This window comes from Amaranthus tricolor, chromosome 17 (assembly GCF_026212465.1).
Source record: "Amaranthus tricolor cultivar Red isolate AtriRed21 chromosome 17, ASM2621246v1, whole genome shotgun sequence".
Taxonomy (NCBI): Eukaryota; Viridiplantae; Streptophyta; class Magnoliopsida; order Caryophyllales; family Amaranthaceae; genus Amaranthus; species Amaranthus tricolor.
In genome coordinates, this window is record NC_080063.1 from 18,791,352 (window position 1) to 18,817,931 (window position 26,580).

General features: G+C 36.2%; 2 protein-coding genes across 4 annotated transcripts; both read left to right on the top strand.

Annotated features, from left to right (window-relative positions):
• Positions 1 to 58: 58 nt before the first annotated feature.
• Positions 59 to 5,390, top strand: LOC130804064 (uncharacterized). 3 transcript variants are annotated; one of them, XM_057668378.1, is made up of 9 exons: positions 59 to 395; positions 985 to 1,239; positions 1,831 to 2,026; positions 2,405 to 2,575; positions 2,722 to 2,838; positions 3,195 to 3,392; positions 3,481 to 3,540; positions 4,119 to 4,217; positions 4,830 to 5,390. In XM_057668378.1, exons 2-9 carry the CDS (start codon positions 1,100 to 1,102, stop codon positions 5,136 to 5,138), a joined length of 1,290 nt encoding a protein of 429 aa, XP_057524361.1. In that variant the 5' UTR covers positions 59 to 395; positions 985 to 1,099; the 3' UTR covers positions 5,139 to 5,390. The 3 variants fall into 3 exon arrangements, with proteins under 3 accessions (XP_057524361.1, XP_057524363.1, XP_057524362.1); XM_057668379.1 differs by lacking the exon at positions 59 to 395 and adding an exon at positions 1,397 to 1,671 and having other exon boundaries at positions 1,110 to 1,239; XM_057668380.1 differs by lacking the exon at positions 2,405 to 2,575 and having other exon boundaries at positions 84 to 395.
• Positions 5,391 to 5,836: 446 nt separating this feature from the next.
• On the top strand, positions 5,837 to 8,925 carry LOC130804065 (uncharacterized). Its single transcript, XM_057668381.1, has 2 exons — positions 5,837 to 6,236; positions 8,506 to 8,925. The coding sequence occupies exons 1-2, from the start codon at positions 5,981 to 5,983 to the stop codon at positions 8,841 to 8,843; spliced, it is 594 nt and encodes a 197-aa protein (XP_057524364.1). The 5' UTR covers positions 5,837 to 5,980; the 3' UTR covers positions 8,844 to 8,925.
• Positions 8,926 to 26,580: the final 17,655 nt, after the last annotated feature.

Here is a 26,580-nt window from a genome sequence, read left to right on the forward strand (position 1 = left end):
ATCTTACACTATATATGTGCAAGATTCTTCATTACCAATAGATAACAAGAAGTATATACAAATTTATCAAGCTGTTTTACCACTCTTCCTCCTTATGTTTTTCCTATCTTTTAACAACAATGAGACATTTGTTTATTAAAATTTATAACTAGTGGCACTATGAAAAAATAGAAAACTTTTCACCCAATGAGGCAATCACACTTCCAAAATTCCAGGTTGTAGAGTCAAATGCTCATTGTTTGTTGGTTGGTCTAATCTAATTCCCTGTCTACGTCAAATTAACCCGTCTTCCTCAACAAAAAAAGAAATTATTCTGGGCTTTTCATCTAATAATTGATACTTTTAGATCATCGCAGATTACAGAAGCTGTTTCTGGGTGTTGCTGTACTCTCATGGTATCTCTTTTACCTTTCCCTATCAATTTTGAAAAAAATTTACAATTTTTAAATTCATGGTGATATCAAGAGAACCCAGTTGACACTTAATGTCTGATTGAAGAAAAAAGTATGGGTTTTAATGGGTTAGTTAAGATTATGAACTTTCTTTGATTATTTGTAAAGTCTGATTGAAGAAAAAAGTATGGGTTTTAATGGCTTAGTTAAGATTATGAACTTTCTTTGATTATTTGTTAATCATCCAGACTCCAGTTATCGCTTATTTCTCATCATCATTAATTTTCTGATTCTGGGTTTAAGCAATTTTTTTGATTTAGCCTATTTAAACCTAATGGGTATTGATTAATTAGAACTTGCATGTAATGGCGAATCCAGTATACTAGTATAAAACTCAACTACCATTGTTACCCAATTCAATAATCAATATTATAAGGGTTTCTCATTAAATGACTCGAGTCACCCTTGATCGCATGCATGAATGAATATCATTGCCTCATTGGGTCATTGTGGTGTTGATGAATTGATAAGTATAAAACTATCAATGGGGAGATATGTAATTTATTATTAATTTTTTGTTTTGTACATTCAGTATTCAGTAATTGGTGTGAACATTGATATTGAATTGGGGCAAGTTGCAACATGCTAAGAATTGTGGTGGGTGGTGAATGTTGGGGGATGGATGACATTTTGTGTTAGATAGTGTGATGGAAAAGAAGAAAATTGATGAACATGAAACTGGACCTTCGTCACCAAGACCAGTGGATAGATTTGGGTTCATTAGGGCTGATTATACCAATGCTTCCGATGCTTTGAAAAGGAGCAAATCGACATCTGAGCACGAGAGGTAATGCTCATTGAATTTACTTTTGTCTTAGTTATGGTTACTGCAAAATGTTTGTTTATTTTGCTTGGCATTCTGAAATTTGAGTTTACCTAAGACAAGAGTGATTGATTTTCTATTATGGATGATCGGTTATGGAGGGACCGTTTCATTTGTGTAGGTTGGTCTGGTCTATTGCTCTTTTATTGAGCTCATTCTGTCTTAGGAGGTCCCCTGAGCCGTAGCAAAAACAACCTTTGGGGTTTGGTTAGTCTAGAATGCATAATTTTGTTTTGAAAAGAAAAGGTGGGATTAGATTAAGACGGACAAAAGTCCGAAAAGACAACATCCTCGATCCAAGAAGGACGATTATCACACTATACTCTATCGCAAATACTACTAGAAGCCCATGTAGCGAGACGATGAGCAACCTCGTGACTTTCTCTAAAACAAAAGGTAAAAGCATTGAATCAAAACAGTTAGACATAAGGCTAATATTTTCAATGATCACTTGAATGGAATCAAAACAGTTAGACATTAGGCTTATACGCCTTCTTGTCTTGTCTTCTTGTGTTAGTAAGGTTATTATACTTATGAAATGAGGGCCTCTTGCAGGGAGGAAAGAAGAGTTCAGAAATGGAGAAAGATGATCGGGGTTGGGGGGAGCGATTGGAAGCATTATGTCAGGAGGAAACCTCATGTGGTTAAAAGACGTATTAAAAAAGGAATCCCCGATTGTTTAAGGGGACTTGTTTGGCAATTGATCTCTGGAAGTCGTGATCTCTTGCTCATGAATCCAGGAGTGTATGAGGTAATCTTCTTGGATCTTCTTTCTTTTCTTTTGTTCTCTGAAATTTTTTTGCTGTTTAGGTTCTATTAATTGCTTAGGGAGTCACTGATTTACTATTCTTTTGGCTTTTGGGTTTTACCGACTAAATTAAAATGGTTGAATGAACTTCATGTTCTCTTATCTTGCGAGTTATAAGCAATCCTTATTATATGTGTTGGAAGTTGGAACAAAGGTCAACTGAAAACAACTTATCTATGTGACATCGGAAAATCACTTTGATTCTCTATGTGGTCATGTTTGTAGTCATTGACATTGCTATTCCTGTTTCCATTTTGTTCATCAATGGTTCTCTACTGGGATGCATTTTGGTGTCATCGATTATTTTCATTTTTTCTGCAGCAACTGGTAATATATGAGACTTCATCATCAGAACTGGACATAATTCGAGATATATCACGTACTTTCCCATCTCATGTGTTCTTTCAGCAAAGGCATGGTCCTGGTCAGAGATCACTCTACAATGTTCTGAAAGCATATTCTGTATTTGACAGAGATGTCGGATATGTACAGGTTTGTTATCGTCAAGGAACCAACTCAACTGAAAGCTTAAGCTGATGGTTAAAGCCCCTAATACGTTCTATCAGTTATATGTTGTCGTATATATTGAGACGAGTACAACTACACTTTACATAATGTTGCTGTCATTTGGAATGCAGGGTATGGGATTCATAGCTGGTCTATTGCTTCTTTATATGAGTGAAGAAGATGCTTTTTGGTTGTTGGTTGCATTGCTTAAAGGAGCCGTTCATGCCCCAATGGAAGGATTATATCTGGTAACATCTTTCACGCATTTAAAATTTTGACCCGCCCCGATCCGACCCGGCCTGTTGAACAACTCTACGCATGACTAACTGATGTTTGTGTTGTCTTTTACAGAATCTGTAAATAGTGTTTTTTTATCTTCTTTTTACCGGATTTATATAGCTGGTCTAATAATATTGCGTTACTTATCGATTCACTTGTTGGTGCAATCTTCTTCATATTAAAAGATGACTAATTTATGTATTATTTGAAAATTATATCTTCATTAACATTCCTTTTACTATTCTGAGTTTCTGACCTATTTTTTTTGACTCCTGAAATATTTATTGCCTCCTAAATAGGACTTTTATATTCTGTTTGTGTCCAGTCAGGATTGCCTTTGGTACAACAATATCTATTTCAGTTTGATCTTCTGGTGAAGGAACATATGCCCAAGCTTGGCGAGCATTTTTCTAAAGAGATGATAAACCCTAGCATGTATGCGAGTCAATGGTTCATTACTGTGTTTTCTTATTCTTTTCCGTTTCACTTGGTCCTCCGAATCTGGGATGTCTTTCTTTACGAGGTTAGCTAATGGGTATCTTACAAATTTCATAGATGTTGTAATCTATTGAAGTTTCTTGAGTGATATTCATGTTTTCTTTCTTGTACAGGGCATGAAGGTTGTTTTTAGAGTTGGTTTAGCCCTCTTAAAGAGTTGTCATGATGACTTGGTGAGCTATACATCTAATTTTATTGTATAGTTTGAGACATTAAATAAAATGTGGTAACAGTCGCGATTGCGGTAACGAAACAGTGATGCGGTGTCGGAGTGATGCGTTTATCGCAACGCCTAAATATTGATCGAAACCAAAAGATATCCCTTGATATTGTTCAAAACGCGGTTTTTTTACACCTTTACTACGCGGAAATATCAGTTCGTTGTTTTTAAAATCTTTACAATGCGGCCGATATGATGCGATGTGGCCTTGTTTTTACATTATGGTTTGAGATGGTTATAAGCAAGACTTGTAATATGCTATACTAGTCATGGAACAGAACATACTAGAATAAGGTTGCCTCAAATGTTAGTTATAACCGCGTCTACAAGGACTTATATGCGACTTTGAGCTGGTATGTTTGTGTATGTTTGTGCCTGTGGTATTATCATATCCTTTTGGCGTATAGTTAGATTTAGACTTCTTTTGGGTTATTGTTAAGTTGATTCATTTCTACGTCTTTTTCTTTATCTTAACCCTGATATCACGAGTACTTGGCTACTTCTGATTTTTAAATACTTATGGTGAATCAGGTAAAGTTACCGTTTGAGAAACTCGTACATGCGTTGCGTAATTTTCCCGAAGAAGTGATGGATCCTAATACATTGTTGTCGTTAGCGTACTCATTCAAGGTTTGGCACCCAATCTTTCCGTAGTTCCTTAGTTACTTCTTATTTTGTGCTCATTTGTCCCATTGAGATTGTAGCGTTACGTAAATCTATGTGAGAGCTTTTAGGAGTGAATGTTGCAAGTCTAAATATTCTAATGGGACGAAGGAAATAATTTCTTATTTTTTCAACTTTCTACAAAAATGTCGGTAAAAATCAATACTAGTGTTCTATAAGTTGTAACTTTCTCTTTTCTGATTTCTCTACTTCAAGATACCATACACTCCCTCTATCCACATAGGTACCCTTAATATTTTATTTTCTACCTTGCTTAGTTTGGTTGGGAGTAAATGGAAAAAAGGACAGAAAACAATTGGATGAAAGAAACGTGCGGATAAGATGAAGAGATAGATTGATTTGTGGATAAGACGAGGAGACATAATGTGAGTATGTCATAGTGTTTTCATTGGGGATAACTAAAATGGTAAACGAAACAAACTCATTGGGACACAGGGAGTATGTGACTATGTTTCAACTTCCCAAGTGTTGTGAAAATAATTCGGGTTTGATCTTTGTATCCTAGTTTTTTAGTTAATGCTGTAGAACGTAGGTAAACTTTAAACTTTTAATGATTAGATTTCAAAGCGTTTGGAAGAATTGAAGCTTGAATATGAGAAAGTGCATGGAAAAGACGGCCTATCTATCATCACAAGAGGAAAGCAGAAAAGGCTTTTAGAAAGGAACGACTCTCGACATAGCAATCAAGCCGAGAAACAAAACGGAGAAGTAATCAAATCTAGTGTGCAGAAAAACTTCTCATTATGGAGGCATTACTCCCTTCGGAAGGCAGAACATGGCAATCTTGATGGGCAAGCAACTCAATCGGATAGGGAGTTCTTACAAAGACGCGATGTTCAGCTTATGTCTAGACATGCTACTAGTTGATACAACGTTACATTCTTTCATTCTTTCGTGTGGTGATTGTACATTTGGGTGTATCGTGTATGTATACGAAGCACCGTATAGGTCGCTTATGCAATCCATTTTCGTAGTTCTCGCTTCGAAAGAGATACATGGTTGGATTATCTAGTACATTTTTACTCGATCCTTTAGTAGATGGCGGTGTTGCTTGGCTCCTCTTGTTGATTGTGGTGGTTTGTTCGAGCTTTTTCAATACAATTAATGATTTTTCAGTAAGTCTTGTATAAGACCATCTCACCATAAAATAAACAAAATAAATTTACTATAGTTAAATCCTATGAGTAATATTTTTTACCTTTGACTTAATTACGATCTAAACATTACTTATTGGATTTAACTTAAGTAAATTTATTTTGTTCGACGAGCTTATATTTAAGTTTATATTTCAGGTGAAATTTTGTGAAGTACTCCTTGGGTCACACTGAGATTGTTCCACCTTCTATAATTCTATTTTAGTTTGTTCTATTAATTTTTCTCTATTATTTCTGAATTAACTCCTAAAAAGCAAAAAAAAAATCACAATTATATTTTCTTAATCCATGTGCCAATCTTTTTGTGTAGAGAACTCAAGACTACAAAGGTACTCTTTTTAAATACTATAGAATAGAGCTAGATAAAAGAAAAAGAACTACTCCTAGTTGAAAATTAATTTCACGGTTTCTTTTTTTTTTTTTTTTTTTAAAAGTATTTACTCTTTAATTGATTCGGTTCCTCCAAAATAAATAAATAAATTTGCCTATTTGGGGACTCTGATTTGAAGAAATTAGAACGCTCGTAGACTGAGAGAAGTTAAAAGAGAAAAGACAATGGGTTTATGGGACTGGTTTAACTCAGCCTCCGACACCGTCAAAAATCACACGCCCGCCATAACTCTGGCGACTGAATTCTTCCAGAAAGGCTACTACTTTTGTCGAGATTCCACCGTTTATGCAGCTGGCACCGTCTCTTCCAAAGCACGTGATCTTCATGAGTACTTGTCTGACAATCAAGCTCGCGAGAATCTTACTCAAATCGCGAAAAATGTCTCTAAAAATGGTGCCTTCTATGTCGCCCGATCTTATGGTATCTTCCTTTTTTTTTTTTTTTTTTTTTACCATCAGTCATGCGTGGTTAAAGTAGTTTTCGACATGATATTAGATGATCATATGATAAGTGTGTGTTTCCGGGTAAAAATATTTATACTACATCTGGTTAGAGATCATGTGAGAATTATTCAATTAAATCAATATTTTGAGGTTTAAGAAGAGATAATCTAAGTAAATAATTGACAAATCACCCTTATGCGGATGAATTTGATAGGTTAAGGTTTTTAAGATTTTAATTTATCTTTTTTATTTAATAACTTTATTGGTATTTGTCTTTGTGTTATGATTTACAAATCACGGGAGCAATTCTGTATTCATATTGGCCTATGCCCTAATCAGAGGAGGTTCTGAACATGTTCCCCTCCACAATGCTCAGGAAAATTACGCGAAAAACATTAAATTGTATAGTATATATTAGTGTTTAAACATACAAAATTGTTAGAAAAATATATAATTTTTTAAAATTGAATTTTTGCTCTGCCCCTGATGCCCTTATTCATAAATGAATATCCGGCCTTATACTGTATAATGTATTGTCAATATAAATGTTCACTTATAGTTATACATTTGTATCCGATATGATTTTGTGATTTCTCGTGTATGAACTCTTCAGCTGCTTAATTACATTTAGTTACCCTATAATTAAGGAGAAACTAGTTTCGGTTGGAGGTTGTTCTCGAAACATGCAACATGTTTAACTAAACAGAGCCCAAAAAAACAAGGGCCTTAAATATTAGCTTATTTTATTATAAAATGAAAAAAGTATTGTGTATTTTTACCCTAGTTTGGTCATAAGCATTTGTGATCAATAAAGTAACAATGTGTACAAGGTGGATTATGTGATTAGGTCAAATTAAGAAGGAAAAGTGAGGAGATGATCTTGGTACGGCATGTTATTATGTTAATTTGTATGTTTGTTGGACTCTTCGTCTTAGCTCAAGTAGAAGTATTTGTTTTGGTTCATTGACACTCGAACATGAGCAGGACACTTTGACGGATCTTTTTGGGCTAACGATATTACATTTTACCTTTAGGATACATTATACCGAGTGTGAGTTGATTTGCAAGTGTTTATAGTCATCAGTCATCACTTTTGGCATGCTTAGGAAGTTTTGATAAATATGATTGATCTTTTATCAAGAGAATGAGTCTATGGTTAAAACCTGGTTGTGGTTGTTCTTGGCAGAGGTTTCTTATGTTGGAACACGATGAGCCAGCTGAAACTGTTGGATTGTTGTAATATGTGCTGTTATATATAGGAGTTGTTTGCCCCTACCAAATTCTTTTTTTCAAGCGACTGAGCAACTTTTGCTAAAGTACATCCTTTATCATTCTATTTTTGTCTAATTTCTGCCCTACTAATTATCTAGATCCCATCCGTTTTTCACCCTTGGATATGGAACATTGAGTACTATGGGCTCTCTAATTTTAAGCTTAAAGTTGCATGAATGCTGATATATCCGTTTCCTCTATAGCTTCTGCTTCTCTGGCGTTGTTCAGCATAAGACTTGACATTGAGTGAATTAGCTGAAGCGAGTACTTGAAAGTTGCTGAAAGAACATATACCATGGAATCTCTTATTGAAGCATAACATCCGTAGAACAGTCACTTCTATTTAGTAAAAGTTGGTTCACCCAATGAAATAATTCAATCTCTGCAAGATAAATTCTGTTAGAGATGGTTCTAAACACCTTTTTTTTTTTTTTTGCTTATCTTGCAATCTCAAGTTGTAGAGAATTCTCTTGTAATTTCCATGTTGAAGGGAATAATGTATTCCTCTGACTGAACACACACCAATTTGACGAATCAAGAACTGTTGATTTACATTTTTTTTCATTTTGCTGAATTCATGCCTATGAGCTGATATTTGGTTCTTTTGAGTTGCTTTTCTGCTGACCTGGTTGACATGGAAATTGGCTATTGCTTTTGTTATTAGATAACTTTTATACTTTTTCTGTGTCCTGCATTCTTCATTGATTGATTCTCAGTAAGCTTTACTCCATACCACAAAATAGCACTTCTTACATTTTTTATAGTTGAAACATTTCTCCCAATAAGCTCTCACATTTCTACCATTAGCTGATCGCAAGCAAAAGAGTTGAATCTTTTAGTCAACCGAAGTAGGACTTGAATGTTGCTAATGGAAATATGGAACCTCTCATTAGATGTCCTTTGAATTCACCTCCTCAACTCCTCTTTTATGATTGAAATTCGTATGACTGATCGAGACTATGTTTGATGTGCAGGGGGCGGTCCAATCATTGATATTATTACACGGTCAGTGCAAGAAAACAAGTCTGACTCACAAAAGGAGAGATTAAAGGAGTTAGAGCATAAAGTAGCTAAACTTGAAAAGGAGTTGATCTCAAGGAACATGGCTGAGCAATCAAAGGTATCAATGATGACTGTAGCATCTAAATCTCAAAATGATTCCAACTTTAACGCAAACATAAACGAAAAACCAGAAGATTTGCTGAAGCTCTTCATGATGGAGCAATTTGTGGGTATAAAACTTTTCAACAATCTGATAATTCCTACTGGTGTTTCTAAGGAGAGGCCTGTTTCAAGTTTAGATGAACACTGAATGATAAGATGTTCAAGGCATGATATGGTACTGTAAACAGTTTTAACGTTGTTTTAATGTGATCTATGATGTTTAACAAAAACCGTCATTTTTTCCTCGTGTTATTCCACGATACGATAAACTCGTGTATGTGAATTTGTTTTACTATTGCAGAAGACGCAAAGCAAGCTATAATGTAAATTTGAGATCTTTCAGGCGCCTGCCTGACGCCCAAAAGAAGACTGTCACCGTCTATACCGCCAATTGTCCACTACTAGTGCCACCTTCCCTTACCGGTTTGTAATGTTAAAAGTAGTTTTTTCAAGTTTAAAATTTTAAGTGCTCGAGTTTTTGGTTTTTTCATGAATAATTTTTAAGTCTACATGGTGACTTTGATCTTGCACGTTTTTTATGTGGTAGATAAAATTTTTAATTTTTGGTTAAATTAAGTAGTTCTTTAGATTGATTGAAATATGTGGTCAATTAGTGTAATCACGATGTTTGTTTTTTGAAAAAAATGTCATTTTGGGTAAAAATAGCGTAAAATTAACAAAAAAATTTCTCTTTTGTCTACTACATGAAAAAGTTGGAAGGTCAAGAACACCACGTGGATAAAAAAAATATTTATCAACCACGTGGAAAAGCCAAAAGTTCAGAGTTACTTTATGAAATTTCGCTAATTTTAAATTTCAAATTGTTCAATTAGAAAAAACTTAATGTAATATTAGTTGAATTGATATGATTTGAACAATTATATTGTAAGGTTAAATTGAGATTAAAATTTTATTGAATTATAATTTATTTTTGTATGATGAGAATTATTCACTTATAATCTTTATTTTAAAATCGTGTTTTTAGTTTATAATTCTTTTTTTATTGTTGTAATTTACCTTTGAGGAATAAAATTGTTATTTGTAATTTAAAATTTGAAATTTTGGCACTGTTTTGAATTTGTGATTCCACCCTAATTAATAAAATAATTAAAATACTAACATACTTTTTAACTTTTAATTGTGAAATTTCTTAGGGGTGGGGTCAATTTTTTACGACCTTACGTGTTGCATTATGAGGGTGATATATAATATTTATAGTATATCTACTTTTACACACTAATTTTATATTAAACCATAAAATATAGTAATAAATTGAGTAAATTTGACTCCAATGGCCTTGTTGCTAAGTAATGACTCAAACTAGCAAAATGGAAGAAGATGAATTCGGGTCAGAGTGACCTCCGCGGGGCGCGGAGCTGGGCAGAATGCTCTTCGCGGGGTGCGGAGCTGCTTCTGGTCTCGCTCTGCGGCTCGCGTAATTTTACGCGGGTCGCGCAATTGAAGTTTCTTTTCACGGGAACCGTTTTTTGGGACGGTTACCTTTATTTGTGGTCGGTTATTTGTGGTTATTTACTCCCTAAAACCGTCTTTCAAGTCGTTTTTATTATAAATACATCTCCTTGTTAGCATAGGGAGGTATGATTCACAAATTGAAAGAGAGATCACAAGAGAGCCATCGTAATTTGTGAGCGTGATTGTAATTCATCTTGTATTCTTTGCGATCATAGTGAAATTGTTTGTTCTCGGTGCCGGTGGACGTAGCTATCACGTTGATAGTGAACCACGTTAATTTCTTGTGTCATTTTCTTGTTGTTTGCATTGAATTTCTTGTTGTTTCATTGTTGTTCATCGCCTTTGCTTCCGCTGTCGCACAACAATTGGTATCAGAGCCAGGTTTTAATTCCTTGGGGAGTTTTTGAGTGAAACAATGGCCGGAGATTCGACAATAAGAATTGAGAAATTTACCGGGAAAAATAGCTTCGGGCTATGGCAAATCAAGATGAAGGCTCTGTTGAAACAGCAGCAAATCTGGCGTCCGTTGGCTTTATGGAGTACCACTGCGGGGTCGAATGATGGATTAACTGACGCACAATTAGCAGTAATGGAGGAAAAGGCTCATTCTACCATTTTGCTAAGTCTGGATGATCATATCATCACGGAGGTCGCTGATCAGGCTACAGCGGCGGAACTTTGGATGAAATTGGAGTCATTGTATATGACTAAGTCGCTGACCAACAAATTATTGCTGAAGCAGCGGTTGTTCAGCCTCCGAATGCAGTCAGGTACTCCCTTATGGGAACATCTTGAAAAACTTAACTCTATTTTACTAGATTTGCGTAACTTAGATGTTAAAGTAGATGATGAGGATGCTGCGTTGATTTTACTTGTGTCTCTACCGTCTAGCTATGAGAATTTTGTGGAGTCGTTTGTTGTTGGTAAAGACTCCCTGACCCTAGAAGAAGTGAAGGCAGCACTTCATACTAGGGAACTTCGTCAAAAGGCTATAGGTGATAACGGGGATAGTGGCAGTGGGTTGTTTGTTAAGTCCGGAAAGTCTAAAAGAAAGAAGGGGGTTAACAAGGGCAACAATACTGGGTCGGGTGCTGGAAACGGCAATGAGGGATCTGGTAAGACTGCGGGGAAAACCTGTTATTACTGTAAAGAACCGGGTCACTTTAGGGCTAATTGTAACAGGCTCAAATTTCTTAATCTTAATCTTCCGATTAATTATTCCGAAATTTCTTTTCGAATTCCTAATCCTTTGGTTATCTAATCCAAATCACCTTTAATTCCTAAACCTTATTCCGATTTTTGTAATTTCTTCCAAATATTAAACTTAAAAATATATTTATATTCTTAAATTTCTTTATAAGCACTAAAATATTATTTTATTATTTTATACTACGAAAAGTAAAATTTTAATAGTATATTTACGGTTTTATTAAAACGTTACGTTTCAATTTCGTTTCCTTAAACTAACTTTACTACTTATCATTTTAACTTTACAACTTTGATTTAATTATTTTATACCTAAAAATTAACTATATTTTTCTTATCAACTTTAAGTATAGTTTTAACTAAAATTTTCTAAGTAAACTATCATATTTTCATAATCAAACCTTAATCATACTTTCCCATTAATCTAAAACATTTCACTAGCATAAACTAGAACAAATTTGATGAATCAATATCCTTTCTACATCAATCCATAATGTTTATCACTTACACAAGCTATCACCATTTCCTTACACAAGTTAACCTTCTTCTACACTCCAAATTCTTACACATCCACTTACACACTCCAACTCTTACACATCCACTTACACACTCCAACTCTTACACATTCACTTACACACTCTAAATCACTTACACAAGTTAACCTTCTTTTTCATACAATCTTATGAACTAAAAAGTTGCCCAAAACTCATTATAAATACCCCTCCTTAGACATGAGATCACTTGCACCCCCATCATCAAATCTTTCTACCATTCTTTCTTATATCTTCACTTCATTAACATCTTACTAACTTTATACCCTTTTTATTTGTTGAAGAATCAAATGAAGATGGAGCTTGATCTTATCACTTCTTAAGCCTATAATCATCAACTTTTGAAAAGTCAAGTATTATCTTTTGGAGCTTGGATATCATTTTCTTTTGGGTAATTGAAGATCTACTTCTTTGAAGCTTGGAGCCTTGAAGACTTTCTCTTTTGGAGCTTATTTATTTAAAGATCTTATTTTCCTATTATTATTATTCTCTTACTTGGTTTAGCTCCACCTTCGGAAGAAAATGGTACACATTTTCTTAACTCTCTCGTTATGTGATATTTATTTATGGTTACTCGATAATATAAAAGCATGATCAACATGATTTTATTTTAGTCATTTAAACTTTATATGGTAATATTAAAGTCATATCCAATTTAGTGATATTTTTGTCAAAACAATAATACTTTTGGGACACTCGAAAAAAAAAGTCATATATATGGAAATTTTTGATTAATATGATAATATAAATATATATTAATTTTACTAGTTAAATAAACTTATGTGTTTAAAATGATTCCATATCATCTTCATGTTTTGATAAATTTTTAATCGATTTATTGGTAAAATAGTCAAACAAATTTGTTAAAATGCTTAGCATTGTTTTTCTTGAAAACTCATTTCACATAGATTTTGGACCCTTAATAACTTGTCGGATTATGTTATTTTTATAGTTATGATAGATCCATTTTACTAATTTACTGGTTATTTGATAAAATATGTTATTAAGTACTTAGAAATATTACCCTTGACTGTTATGATTATTTATGACACAATAATGACTTAGTTTAGCCTCAAGAATCTTAGTATAGCTACGAAAATTTGTTATTTAATTAATATTAGATACTAGTAATTTGTTTCTATTAAAAGGGTAGAATTGTCAAAAAATTTGACTAGTGGAAGTTTGACTTATAAGAATGTAAACTATTTCGGTTTAGAGTCTTGTTTGATATTGCATGATATTGATTGTATGACTCTGATAGTAAGGTAACGTCGAACCATGGACCGGCATGTAAAATCCCGGCGTCCGTGTTAGTCGGCACGTAAAATGCGGTGTCAGACAGGGGGTCCGAGAAAAACCCATCCTGTGAAGTCTCGAGCATAACAGTATTGAGAGGAGTGACGACTCCCACCACAGTTAGGGTTTAGGACTACGGTCCTCACCTAACCAGACCCTTACATATATCAGTTGTCATTATTGTTGTGATCTTGTGATGTGCTACGATGGTAAAGCTATGAGGCTTAATTGAACTTGATTAAATAAGCATTAAGGTTACCAAGAATTTAGTAGCAGTAATGAACTTCTGCAAGTATTGAGAATGTAACTTAATGGTTTAGTAAAGGTCAATAATGAATAATAACCTTCTATATTGTGCTTGATGATTATTTTGTAAGCATGATTTAACTATCGCATCATAAGCTTGTTGAGAAAATTGTACTCGGCTTTATCGCTGACCGATTTAATCGGCTGTCATCCGTATTATGGATGACAGTATTTTGCAGGAAAAATTAGCTCAGGTTTCGATCCAGGCCTCAACTTTAATTATTCTATCGAGGACTTAGCTTCAATGATTTTACTTGATGACTATATTGTACTTATGTTTTTTTTTTTTTATCGTATTTGAGTAAACCTTATTTTATATTTTCTCAGTTGTAAGATATTTTTTTTTACTTATGTTTTGAACGATTTTAGTTTAAATGGTTTTTTTTGCAGTTCGGCGTTTTACACTTCCGCATTATTTATCTTAAGTATAATTATTAATGTTAATTATGTATCGAGAGTGCCGCGCCTGCTACACGTGGTATCAGAGCTAAAGTTACTCGAATATTGGAATTTTAGTTCCATGTGAAAGGCTCGATAGCCGACTAAAAAAAAAAAAAAAAAAAAAAAAAATTCAAATGATATTTTTCAAAACAAGTCTTCCTAAAATTTCTATTTGTTTTCTATGTGCTTATGTGATTATGTGTAAAATTACGTGCCAGATTAATTAAGTTAATGTGAAAGTTAGTCACATGTTTAAAAAAAATTTTTTAGGTAAGAAATGGCGTAACTTCATCTGATCATGAAGCTAGAGTTCGAGAGCTAGAAGCACAACTAGCTCGGATGGAAAGGACAAATGAGCGACTGATCACCCTCATGGAGAATCAGGCTCAAGAGGCCAATGACGACGGGAAATACTTTAAGAATATGGCATATCATCGTCCGCCGCAATACAACGGAGAAGCTGATCCGGTTCGCTTCGAGAATTGGCTCGCAGAGATGGAGAAACTTTTAGAGGTCATTAATTGTCCAGCACACCTAAAAGTAAAGCTGGCTTCCTTCTACCTATCTGGTCCAGCAGAGTTATGGTGGCGCTCTATCAAGGCCACTATGACTGATACCTTTTGGGATGATTTCCTTATAACTCTTCGTCAACAATTCTATCCGCCATCACTCCAACGGAAAAAGGAGAATGAGTTCTTACATCTTCGTCAGGGTCTTATGACCGTGATTGAGTATAGTTGTAAGTTCAATGAGCTATCTCGATTTGCTTCTGACATTGTAAGCAAAGAAAGTGTTCGTGCATCCCGCTTCTTTGAGGGTCTTAATCTTAAGATCCAAAAGGGGATTGGGAAGTATTCTGACTTCCGAGATCTCTACGACCGAGCGCTTGAGTATGAGAGGATCCTTGACAAGGAGGACAACACCAACAAAAGAAAATTTGGTGGAGGCAACAACAACAGGAACAAGAGGCCAAACAATTGGGATCGCAAGCCGTTCCAACCAACAACTTCAACAAGAGTCACAGTTTGGAAGTGTCGCTTATGTGGTAAGGATCACCGAGGTCGTTCATGCACTGGGAAGATCATCTGCTTCAAATGCAAAAAGGAGGGTCATGTTTCCACTAACTGCCGAGAAGGGATCCAGTTGGGAGCTAGTAGTACTAGTAATTATGGAGCTCCTAGTTCTTCAGGAAATGTTCAGAGTATTGCAGCTAGGAGGACTGCCGGTTTGCACGCTATTAGCAACCATGTAGACAATCTTCATCAGGCGTTTGAGGGTAAGGTCATTTCTGGTCACTTTGTCGTAGGAGACTCTTTGGCTCATATTCTTTTTGATTCAGGAGCTGACCGATCTTTTATCTCTTCTTCTTTCCTTCATAAATCCTCTATCTATCTTGAACCTCAAAAATTTAATCTCCAAATTCTATTACCTGACGGTTCACCATTCCTATGTGACCGTATCTTTCCTAATTTCCCTCTTAAGATTTCGGACAACCATCTACCTGCCGATTTAATAGTGTTTGAGTTGGGTACATATGATATTATTTTGGGGATGAACTGGTTGGGACGTCATCATGCGGAGATTTTGTGTAAAGAGAAGATCGTTCGGGTTAAGGCTCCAGGTGGAGAATGTTTGATTAGGAAGAATTCTGTGTTTCCCATTTAGACCATTTCTGCAGTTCAAGCCATTGAGATGATTAAACATGGAGATAAGGGATATTTGTGTTTTATTGCTAGTAGTGAGGAGAAAATCAAGTTAAGTCTTGAGGAAACCCCAATTGTTTGTGATTACCCTGATGTTTTCCCTGAGGATCTACCTGGTTTACCTCCAAGGAGAGAGGTTGACTTTCATATAGATCTAATTCCTGATGCTACCCCTATCTCTAGGACTCCATATCGTTTTGCTCCAGCTGAGTTAGCCGAATTAAAAAAGCAATTAGATGAGTTATTGGAGAAAGGTTTTATCCGACCTAGTGTGTCACCCTGGGGAGCCCTTGTTCTGTTTGTGAAGAAGAAGGATGGAACGATGAGATTGTGTATTGATTATAGGGAGATTAATAAGATCACCATTAAGAACCGTTACCCTTTGCCCAGGATAGATGATTTGTTTGATCAGCTAAGAGGCGCTCAGGTGTTTTCGAAGATTGATTTAAGGTCTGGATATCATCAATTGAGGATAGCGAAGGAGGATGTTTCTAAAACAGCATTTCGGACCCGATATGGACATTATGAGTTTTTGGTGATGCCATTTGGGTTAACAAATGCACCTGCAGCATTTATGGATTTGATGCAGAGGTATCTTCGTCCTTATTTGGATAAATTTGTGGTTGTTTTTATCGATGATATTTTGGTATATTCAAGGAGTAGGGAAGAACATGAAGAACACTTGAGAATGATTCTAGAGCTTTTGAGAAAAGAGAAATTGTATGGGAAGTTTAGTAAGTGTGAGTTTTGGCTTGAGGAAATTTCTTTTCTAGGTCATATGGTGTCTAAGGGTGGAATTTCTGTAGATCCTGAGAAGATTAAAGCAATAACGGACTGGCCGATTCCTAGAAATGTGACTGAAGTTCGGAGCTTTTTAGGATTAGCTGGGTACTATAGGAAATATGTTGAAAACTTTTCTAAGGTTGCTCGTCCCATGTTTAAGCTGTTGAAGAAAGGGATACGATTTCAGTGGAATGAGAGGCACACAATTGCTTTCGAGGAATTAAAGAAAAGACTTACTACCGCCCCTGTTTTAGCAATGCCTGATTGTAGCAAGCCATTCGAGGTCTATTGTGATGCTTCATTCGAAGGTTTGGGTTGTGTACTTATGCAAGAAGGAAAGGTCATAGCTTATGCATCGAGGCAGTTAAGGCCACATGAGGTGAATTACCCCGTGCATGACATTGAACTTGCTGCAGTGATCTTTGCTTTGAAGTTGTGGAGACATTATTTGTATGGGTTACCGTGTAAGATCTACACTGATCATCAAAATTTGAGGTATGTCTTCAACCAAAAAGAATTGAACATGCGCCAAAGGCGGTGGCTTGAGGTTATTAAGGATTATGATCTTGAAATTGTGTACCACCCTGGAAAAGCGAATAAGGTAGCTGATGCCTTGAGTAGGAGACCGAGAGTGTCTGTGAATGCCATTATGTCTGTACCATGGGAGTTGTATCGTGAGATGCAGAGTTTGGGATTAGAGATTTGTAGTCGACACGAGGTTGGTCAGTATTTGGGAGCAACGACTATACAACCCACTTTGTTTGATCGTATAATTGAGGCACAACTTGAGGATCCAGAGATTGTTGAGTTGATCCATAGAGTTGAGAAAAATGAGAATGATGCTTTTGAGTTAGGAGAAAGAGGAGAGTTGAGGATGAATGGTAGATTGTGTGTTCCAAATCAATTTGAATTGAAGAATGAGATTCTGAAGGAAGGTCATCAAAGTTTATTTCATTTGCATCCAGGTCGAGATAAGATGATTGAGGAGATAAGAGAGATATTTTGGTGGAAAGGTCTAAGGAAAGATGTCTCTGATTTTGTGTCTAAGTGCCTAGTCTGCCAGAGGGTAAAGTTTGAGAGACAAAAGAGTTCAGGGTTGCTTCAACCGTTGCCTGTCCCAGATTGGAAGTGGGACTCGATTTCTATGGACTTTGTGGTAGGGCTGCCAAGGACCCAGCGAGGGAATGATGTTATTTGGGTCATTGTTGATAGATTGACCAAGGTCGCTAGATTTGTGCCAATGAAGAATACTTGGGGGGCCAAGCAATTAGCAGATGCCTATGTTCGAGAGATTGTCAGACTTCATGGTGTTCCGAGGACTATTGTTTCGGATAGGGATCCAAAGTTTTTATCGAGGTTTTGGGAAAAGTTGCAGGAAGCTTTTGGGAGTAAGTTGTGCTTGAGTACTGCTTTTCATCCTGCGACTGATGGTCAGACTGAGAGAACTATTCAGACTTTAGAGGATCTTTTGAGATGTTGTGTGTTGGACTTTAAGGGTTCTTGGGAAGATAAATTGCCGATGGTGGAGTTCGCCTACAACAACAGTTTCCAATCTAGTATTAAGATGGCACCGTATGAAGCTCTTTATGGAAGGAAGTGTCGAGTACCTTTGTGTTGGGATTTGATGGATAGGACCATTCCCGAAGGTCCAGATGTGATTCAGGAATCCATTGATGCTCTGAAGATTGTTCAACAGAACATGAGAGCAGCACAGAGCCGACAGAAGAGTTATGCTGATAATCGTCGAAAGATGTTGCAATTTGAGGTTGGCGACAAGGTTTTCCTAAAGGTTTCACCTACAAGGGGTGTCCAGCGTTTTGGAGTTCGAGGAAAGTTGAGTCCAAAATTTATTGGACCTTTTGAGATCCTAAGGAGAGTCGGGGAAGTTTCTTATGAGTTGGCTTTACCTCCAAGTTTAGCAAAAGTTCATAATGTGTTCCATGTTTCACAGTTGAGGAAGTATGTTCATGATCCGTCTCATGTTCTAGCTCACGAACCGCTTTTGATTGAGGAGTCTTTGGTGTATGAGGAACGACCAATCAGAATCTTAGATACCCGAGTAAAAGAGTTGAGAAATTCGAGGATTCCATTGGTCAAGGTTTTGTGGTCAAACCACGGGGTTGAAGAGGCGACTTGGGAAAAAGAGGTCGACATGAGAGAGCGTTATCCTAACCTTTTTGGTAAGTCCTAGTTTCGGGACGAAACTATCTAAAGGGGGAAAGAGTTGTAACAGGCTCAAATTTCTTAATCTTAATCTTCCGATTAATTATTCCGAAATTTCTTTTCGAATTCCTAATCCTTTGGTTATCTAATCCAAATCACCTTTAATTCCTAAACCTTATTCCGATTTTTGTAATTTCTTCCAAATATTAAACTTAAAAATATATTTATATTCTTAAATTTCTTTATAAGCACTAAAATATTATTTTATTATTTTATACTACGAAAAGTAAAATTTTAATAGTATATTTACGGTTTTATTAAAACGTTACGTTTCAATTTCGTTTCCTTAAACTAACTTTACTACTTATCATTTTAACTTTACAACTTTGATTTAATTATTTTATACCTAAAAATTAACTATATTTTTCTTATCAACTTTAAGTATAGTTTTAACTAAAATTTTCTAAGTAAACTATCATATTTTCATAATCAAACCTTAATCATACTTTCCCATTAATCTAAAACATTTCACTAGCATAAACTAGAACAAATTTGATGAATCAATATCCTTTCTACATCAATCCATAATGTTTATCACTTACACAAGCTATCACCATTTCCTTACACAAGTTAACCTTCTTCTACACTCCAAATTCTTACACATCCACTTACACACTCCAACTCTTACACATCCACTTACACACTCCAACTCTTACACATTCACTTACACACTCTAAATCACTTACACAAGTTAACCTTCTTTTTCATACAATCTTATGAACTAAAAAGTTGCCCAAAACTCATTATAAATACCCCTCCTTAGACATGAGATCACTTGCACCCCCATCATCAAATCTTTCTACCATTCTTTCTTATATCTTCACTTCATTAACATCTTACTAACTTTATACCCTTTTTATTTGTTGAAGAATCAAATGAAGATGGAGCTTGATCTTATCACTTCTTAAGCCTATAATCATCAACTTTTGAAAAGTCAAGTATTATCTTTTGGAGCTTGGATATCATTTTCTTTTGGGTAATTGAAGATCTACTTCTTTGAAGCTTGGAGCCTTGAAGACTTTCTCTTTTGGAGCTTATTTATTTAAAGATCTTATTTTCCTATTATTATTATTCTCTTACTTGGTTTAGCTCCACCTTCGGAAGAAAATGGTACACATTTTCTTAACTCTCTCGTTATGTGATATTTATTTATGGTTACTCGATAATATAAAAGCATGATCAACATGATTTTATTTTAGTCATTTAAACTTTATATGGTAATATTAAAGTCATATCCAATTTAGTGATATTTTTGTCAAAACAATAATACTTTTGGGACACTCGAAAAAAAAAGTCATATATATGGAAATTTTTGATTAATATGATAATATAAATATATATTAATTTTACTAGTTAAATAAACTTATGTGTTTAAAATGATTCCATATCATCTTCATGTTTTGATAAATTTTTAATCGATTTATTGGTAAAATAGTCAAACAAATTTGTTAAAATGCTTAGCATTGTTTTTCTTGAAAACTCATTTCACATAGATTTTGGACCCTTAATAACTTGTCGGATTATGTTATTTTTATAGTTATGATAGATCCATTTTACTAATTTACTGGTTATTTGATAAAATATGTTATTAAGTACTTAGAAATATTACCCTTGACTGTTATGATTATTTATGACACAATAATGACTTAGTTTAGCCTCAAGAATCTTAGTATAGCTACGAAAATTTGTTATTTAATTAATATTAGATACTAGTAATTTGTTTCTATTAAAAGGGTAGAATTGTCAAAAAATTTGACTAGTGGAAGTTTGACTTATAAGAATGTAAACTATTTCGGTTTAGAGTCTTGTTTGATATTGCATGATATTGATTGTATGACTCTGATAGTAAGGTAACGTCGAACCATGGACCGGCATGTAAAATCCCGGCGTCCGTGTTAGTCGGCACGTAAAATGCGGTGTCAGACAGGGGGTCCGAGAAAAACCCATCCTGTGAAGTCTCGAGCATAACAGTATTGAGAGGAGTGACGACTCCCACCACAGTTAGGGTTTAGGACTACGGTCCTCACCTAACCAGACCCTTACATATATCAGTTGTCATTATTGTTGTGATCTTGTGATGTGCTACGATGGTAAAGCTATGAGGCTTAATTGAACTTGATTAAATAAGCATTAAGGTTACCAAGAATTTAGTAGCAGTAATGAACTTCTGCAAGTATTGAGAATGTAACTTAATGGTTTAGTAAAGGTCAATAATGAATAATAACCTTCTATATTGTGCTTGATGATTATTTTGTAAGCATGATTTAACTATCGCATCATAAGCTTGTTGAGAAAATTGTACTCGGCTTTATCGCTGACCGATTTAATCGGCTGTCATCCGTATTATGGATGACAGTATTTTGCAGGAAAAATTAGCTCAGGTTTCGATCCAGGCCTCAACTTTAATTATTCTATCGAGGACTTAGCTTCAATGATTTTACTTGATGACTATATTGTACTTATGTTTTTTTTTTTTTTTTTATCGTATTTGAGTAAACCTTATTTTATATTTTCTCAGTTGTAAGATATTTTTTATTACTTATGTTTTGAACGATTTTAGTTTAAATGGTTTTTTTTGCAGTTCGGCGTTTTACACTTCCGCATTATTTATCTTAAGTATAATTATTAATGTTAATTATGTATCGAGAGTGCCGCGCCTGCTACACTAATTGCCCGGTGAGGAAGGGAAAGTCCCAAGCTGCTGTAGTTGAAGTAAAACCGAAGGAGAACTATAATTCGGAGGAAGACTTGGCATTAGTGAGTTCGGCTAAGCCTGGGGATCTTTCTGATGATTGGGTTCTAGATTCGGGATGTTCGTTCCATATGAGTCCACGTCGAGATTGGTTTGACACATATGAGCCTTGCAATGGGGGTAATGTTATTGTAGGTAACAACGTACCTTGTAAGGTTACGGGTATTGGATCCATGAGATTGAGGACTAGTGATGGGCGAAAGTTGACATTGACTAGGGTGCGGCATGTCCCTGCTTTGGGGAAGAATCTGATTTCATTGGGTGCCTTGGATGATTTGGGGTACAATGGAGCATTTTCAGATGGGGAGTTGTCCATTTATCGAGGTTCGAAGTTGGTACTTAAGGGTATCAAGAGGAACACCCTCTATGTCTTTGAGGGTGTCACACTGTCTAGTTCTGCGGTTTGCGCATCAGTATCTCACCAGGAGATGACCAAGATTTGGCACATGAGGCTCGGTCATATGGGGGAGAAGGGGATGCAGCTTTTGTCTAAGAGGGGTCTACTATCCGGGATCAAGGTTGCCAACCTTGAATTTTGTGAGCATTGTGTGTTTGGGAAGAAACACAGGTCAAAGTTCAGCAAGGGTGCTCACATTACTGATGAAGTGCTCGATTACATCCATTCAGATTGCTGGGGTCCATCTAGGGTTGAAGGTATGGGAGGTTTCCGCTATTTTGTGTCATTTGTAGATGACAAATCCCGATACACATGGCTTAGGTTGCTTAAGTCAAAGGATGAGGCCTTCAAAGCTTTTAAGCAATGGAAAGCTTTGGTGGAGAATCGGCAGGGTAGGAAGATCAGGAAGCTACGAACAGACAATGGGCTAGAGTTTTGCAAAGAGGAGTTTAATCAGTTCTGTGCAGATGAGGGTATTGGTCGGCATCATACCGTCAGGATGACACCACAGCAGAACGGTGTTGCAGAGCGGGTTAATCAGACACTGCTTGAGAGAGTTCGATGCATGCTCTCTAATGCAGGGCTTGGGAGGAGGTATTGGAGTGAAGCTGTGATGACAGCTTGTTATATCATCAATAGGGGTCCTCATTCGGGAATTGACTTCAAAATCCCGTTTGAGATCTGGAGTGGTAAGTTGCCTAGTTTCTATAATTTGAAGATCTTTGGTTGTGTTGCTTATTATCATGTTAGTGAGGGTAAGCTCGATCCACGAGCCAAGATGGGGTGTTTTGTTGGGTACGGTGATGGTGTGAAGGGGTTTAGGATCTATTCGCCTTCGGAGTGTCGGGTCATTCTTAGCAGGGATGTCACTTTTGATGAAAGCACCATGTATTCCAAGAAGAGCTCGGAGTCTACTGATTTGGGAAAAGAAGGGGAGAACATACTACAGACAGATGGGGTGCTTGAGGTACACCAGTCATCCATTGTTGATTTACCTCGAGTGCAATTTATTGATGATGATGCTGAGGTTCCAGTGCCGAGTACTCCTGAACCTGAGGTTGTTCCATCTCCTCCTAACTCTGAGGAGGAGGTGGAGCAGTCTAATCAGGGGTCATCTAGTCAATCCGACACCATTCTTGAGAGACCTAGACGAGTTATCAAGAAGCCTGTTAGGTTGATTGAAGAGATGGAAGGAAGGAATTGCTTTGTTGAGAATTTGACAGGTTATGCATTGAGTGTAGCTGATGATGTAGAGTCATATGAACCTGCCACGTATAAACAAGCAATTAGTTGTAGTGAGTCTGCGCAATGGCTTGCTGCAATGGGTGAAGAGATGCAATCTCTTTACAAGAACAGAGTGTGGGAACTTGTGAAGGTACCAGAGGGGAGAAAACTTGTAGGGTGTAAGTGGATCTTCAAGAAGAAAGAAGGGTCATCTGAATCTGACAAAGTTCGTTTTAAGGCTAGGCTAGTTGTAAAGGGGTTCAGTCAGGTAGAAGGGGTTGACTTTGTGGAGATATTCTCACCGGTGGTTCGACATACTTCTATTCGTGTGTTATTGTCAATTGTAGCACATTATGACCTTGAGCTGGAGCAGCTAGATGTTAAGACGGCTTTCCTTCATGGCGATTTGGAGGAGGAGATTTTGATGAAGCAGCCCGAGGGATTCGAGATTCCAGGGAAAGAGCACTATGCATGCAGATTGCTAAAGTCGTTGTATGGACTTAAGCAATCCCCTCGGCAGTGGTACAAGAGGTTTGATTCTTTTATGGTTTCGCATGGTTTTGATAGGAATTCGTATGATTGCTGTGTGTATCATAGTAAGCTGGATGACGGTTCCATGATCTATTTGATATTATATGTTGATGACATGCTTGTTGCCACAAAGAATAAATCGGACATTGCTAGGCTTAAAGAGTTGCTTAACTCGGAATTTGACATGAAAGATTTGGGTCCAGCTAAGAAGATTTTGGGTATGGAGATCTATAGGGATCGGGCTAGAGGTAAGCTTTTCTGGACTCAGAAAAGTTACATCGAAAGGATTTTGTCTCGTTTTGGGATGGAGAAATCGAAGCCTATAAGTACACCAACATCTGTGAGCTGTAAACTGTCTTTGTCTATGTCACCTCAAACTGAGGAAGAGTTGACGTATATGTCTAGAGTTCCTTATGCCAACGCTGTTGGCTGTTTGATGTATGCTATGGTCTGCACTAGGTCGGATATTGCGCACGCTGTCAGTGTTGTGAGTAGGTTCATGGCTCGACCTGGGAGAGAGCACTGACAGGGGGTGAAAAGGATTTTTCGCTACTTGAGAGGAACAGCTGATATTGGTCTTGTGTATGGAAATGGTAAGGAGTGTTTGGTAACTGGATATAGTGATTCTGATTATGCAGCTGATGTGGATACCAGGAGGTCGGTGACCGGATACGTGTTTACTTTGGGTGGCTCTGTGGTGAGTTGGAAGTCTACATTGCAGTCTTCAGTTACGTTGTCTACTACTGAAGCTGAGTACATGGCTTTAACTTCTGCAGCTAAGGAGTCTATATGGCTCAAAGGCCTTGTAGGTGAACTGGGTATCGCACAGGATTTTGCTACGGTGTATTGTGATAGTCTAAGTGCCATTTGCTTAGCTAAAGACCAAGTACACCATGATCGGACCAAGCACATTGACGTCAGGTATCATTTCTTGCGTACTGATAAGAGGGTAAAAGTAAAGAAGATCGGGACCGCTGACAACCCAGCTGATTTCTTTACTAAGTCTGTTCCATTTAGTAAGTTTAAACATTGCTTGGACTTACTAAATATTGATTACTATGTGATGTAGTAGACCCTCAGGGGCGGTGTTGGGGAGCTCCTGTTGTAGGCATGTTGGCCTTAAGGTGGAGCTTGCCCGGGGCTTGTGATGCAGGTGGAGCGTTATGAGTTGTTATACTTGGTGACAAGTATGTGATAGGTCTTGGTTGAAGACTTGTCGGGATAAGTCTTGATTGAGGACTTACCGGGATGTACGGTTTATGCATGAGCTTTACATCGGGTTTTGGCTTGAGATATGTTCACTATGTGTTGATGAGGTCGTTTGCTGAATACGAGTTTTCGTCAAGGTGGAGATTGTTGCTAAGTAATGACTCAAACTAGCAAAATGGAAGAAGATGAATTCGGGTCAGAGTGACCTCCGCGGGGCGCGGATCTGGGCAGAATGCTCTTCGCGGGGCGCGGAGCTGCTTCTGGTCTCGCTCTGCGGCTCGCGTAATTTTACGCGGGTCGCGCAATTGAAGTTTCTTTTCACGGGAACCGTTTTTTGGGACGGTTACCTTTATTTGTGGTCGGTTATTTGTGGTTATTTACTCCCTAAAACCGTCTTTCAAGTCGTTTTTATTATAAATACATCTCCTTGTTAGCATAGGGAGGTATGATTCACAAATTGAAAGAGAGATCACAAGAGAGCCATCGTAATTTGTGAGCGTGATTGTAATTCATCTTGTATTCTTTGCGATCATAGTGAAATTGTTTGTTCTCGGTGCCGGTGGACGTAGCTATCACGTTGATAGTGAACCACGTTAATTTCTTGTGTCATTTTCTTGTTGTTTGCATTGAATTTCTTGTTGTTTCATTGTTGTTCATCGCCTTTGCTTCCGCTGTCGCACAACAGGCCTAAAGTTTTGAAGCTTAAGTAAACAAAACTAATGTATAATTGAAGCTTTAAGTAAACATTGCCTCTGCAACTTCATATCTCAACATATTAAGAAAAAACAATATTGAAGCCTAAGTAAACATCTAAAAACAACATTTCATCAAAAACTAAAATTTAGCAAAATTTTAAGATATGAAATTTCTACAAAGTATCAAACTCATAATGAAATATATTTTATATCGATAATAAAGTAAAATTACTTGAATTCAACAAAATATATGACAAGTGATAACAAAATATATGCCATCATAGAAAATTGTGAATTTAATAGTTGAAAATTGAATATGAACAAGAAAACCATGCCATTAATCTATAACATAAACCCCAAGCTTGTTCAAGAGTTATAATACTCCCTCCTATTCACCTTAAGAGTTTCATTTAACTTTTGACGGATTTTAAGAAAAGAGTCAAAAGTGAGATCCTAAGGGTAGAAAAAAGAGTGGTATTATGGGTTTTTAATGTAAGGGAGGAAAATTAGTATGGGTAATGGAGGGTATAATTGAAAATAGGATAAAGCTACTAAGGGTATAAAAGTCAAAAATCCATACCAAAAATAAAATGAGACAATTAAGGTGACTTGAGCATAAAAGGAAATGAAACACATAAGCTAAATAGAAGAGAGTAATATTTTTTTATTGTACATTGAAGATAAACGGAGGGAATCAAGTTAGGAATTGGAATTGAAGAATTGCAATGAGGACCTAAATATTTTTTTAAAAAAATCATTAAAAGATACTCCCTCCTATTCATCTGAACTGTCCCATTTGACTTTTCACACTTGCCGAGGCAACATTTTAACTCTTAATATCTCAAATTATGCTTAATTAAAAATTATAAAAAGTTGATATTAATAATCCTTGTATTGAGACGAATCAAACAAGATCCCATATGACTATGTTTTAACTTATAGATTAAGAGTAAAATACAAATTAAGAGTGATAAGTGAATAGTGCCAATAAAAAATGGGACAATTCAGCTGAATAGGAGGTAGTATTAATTATGAACAAGGGCGTCTTTTAGTGAAATTTACTCTAATAATTTTCTAGGTACTTTAATTTGTTTT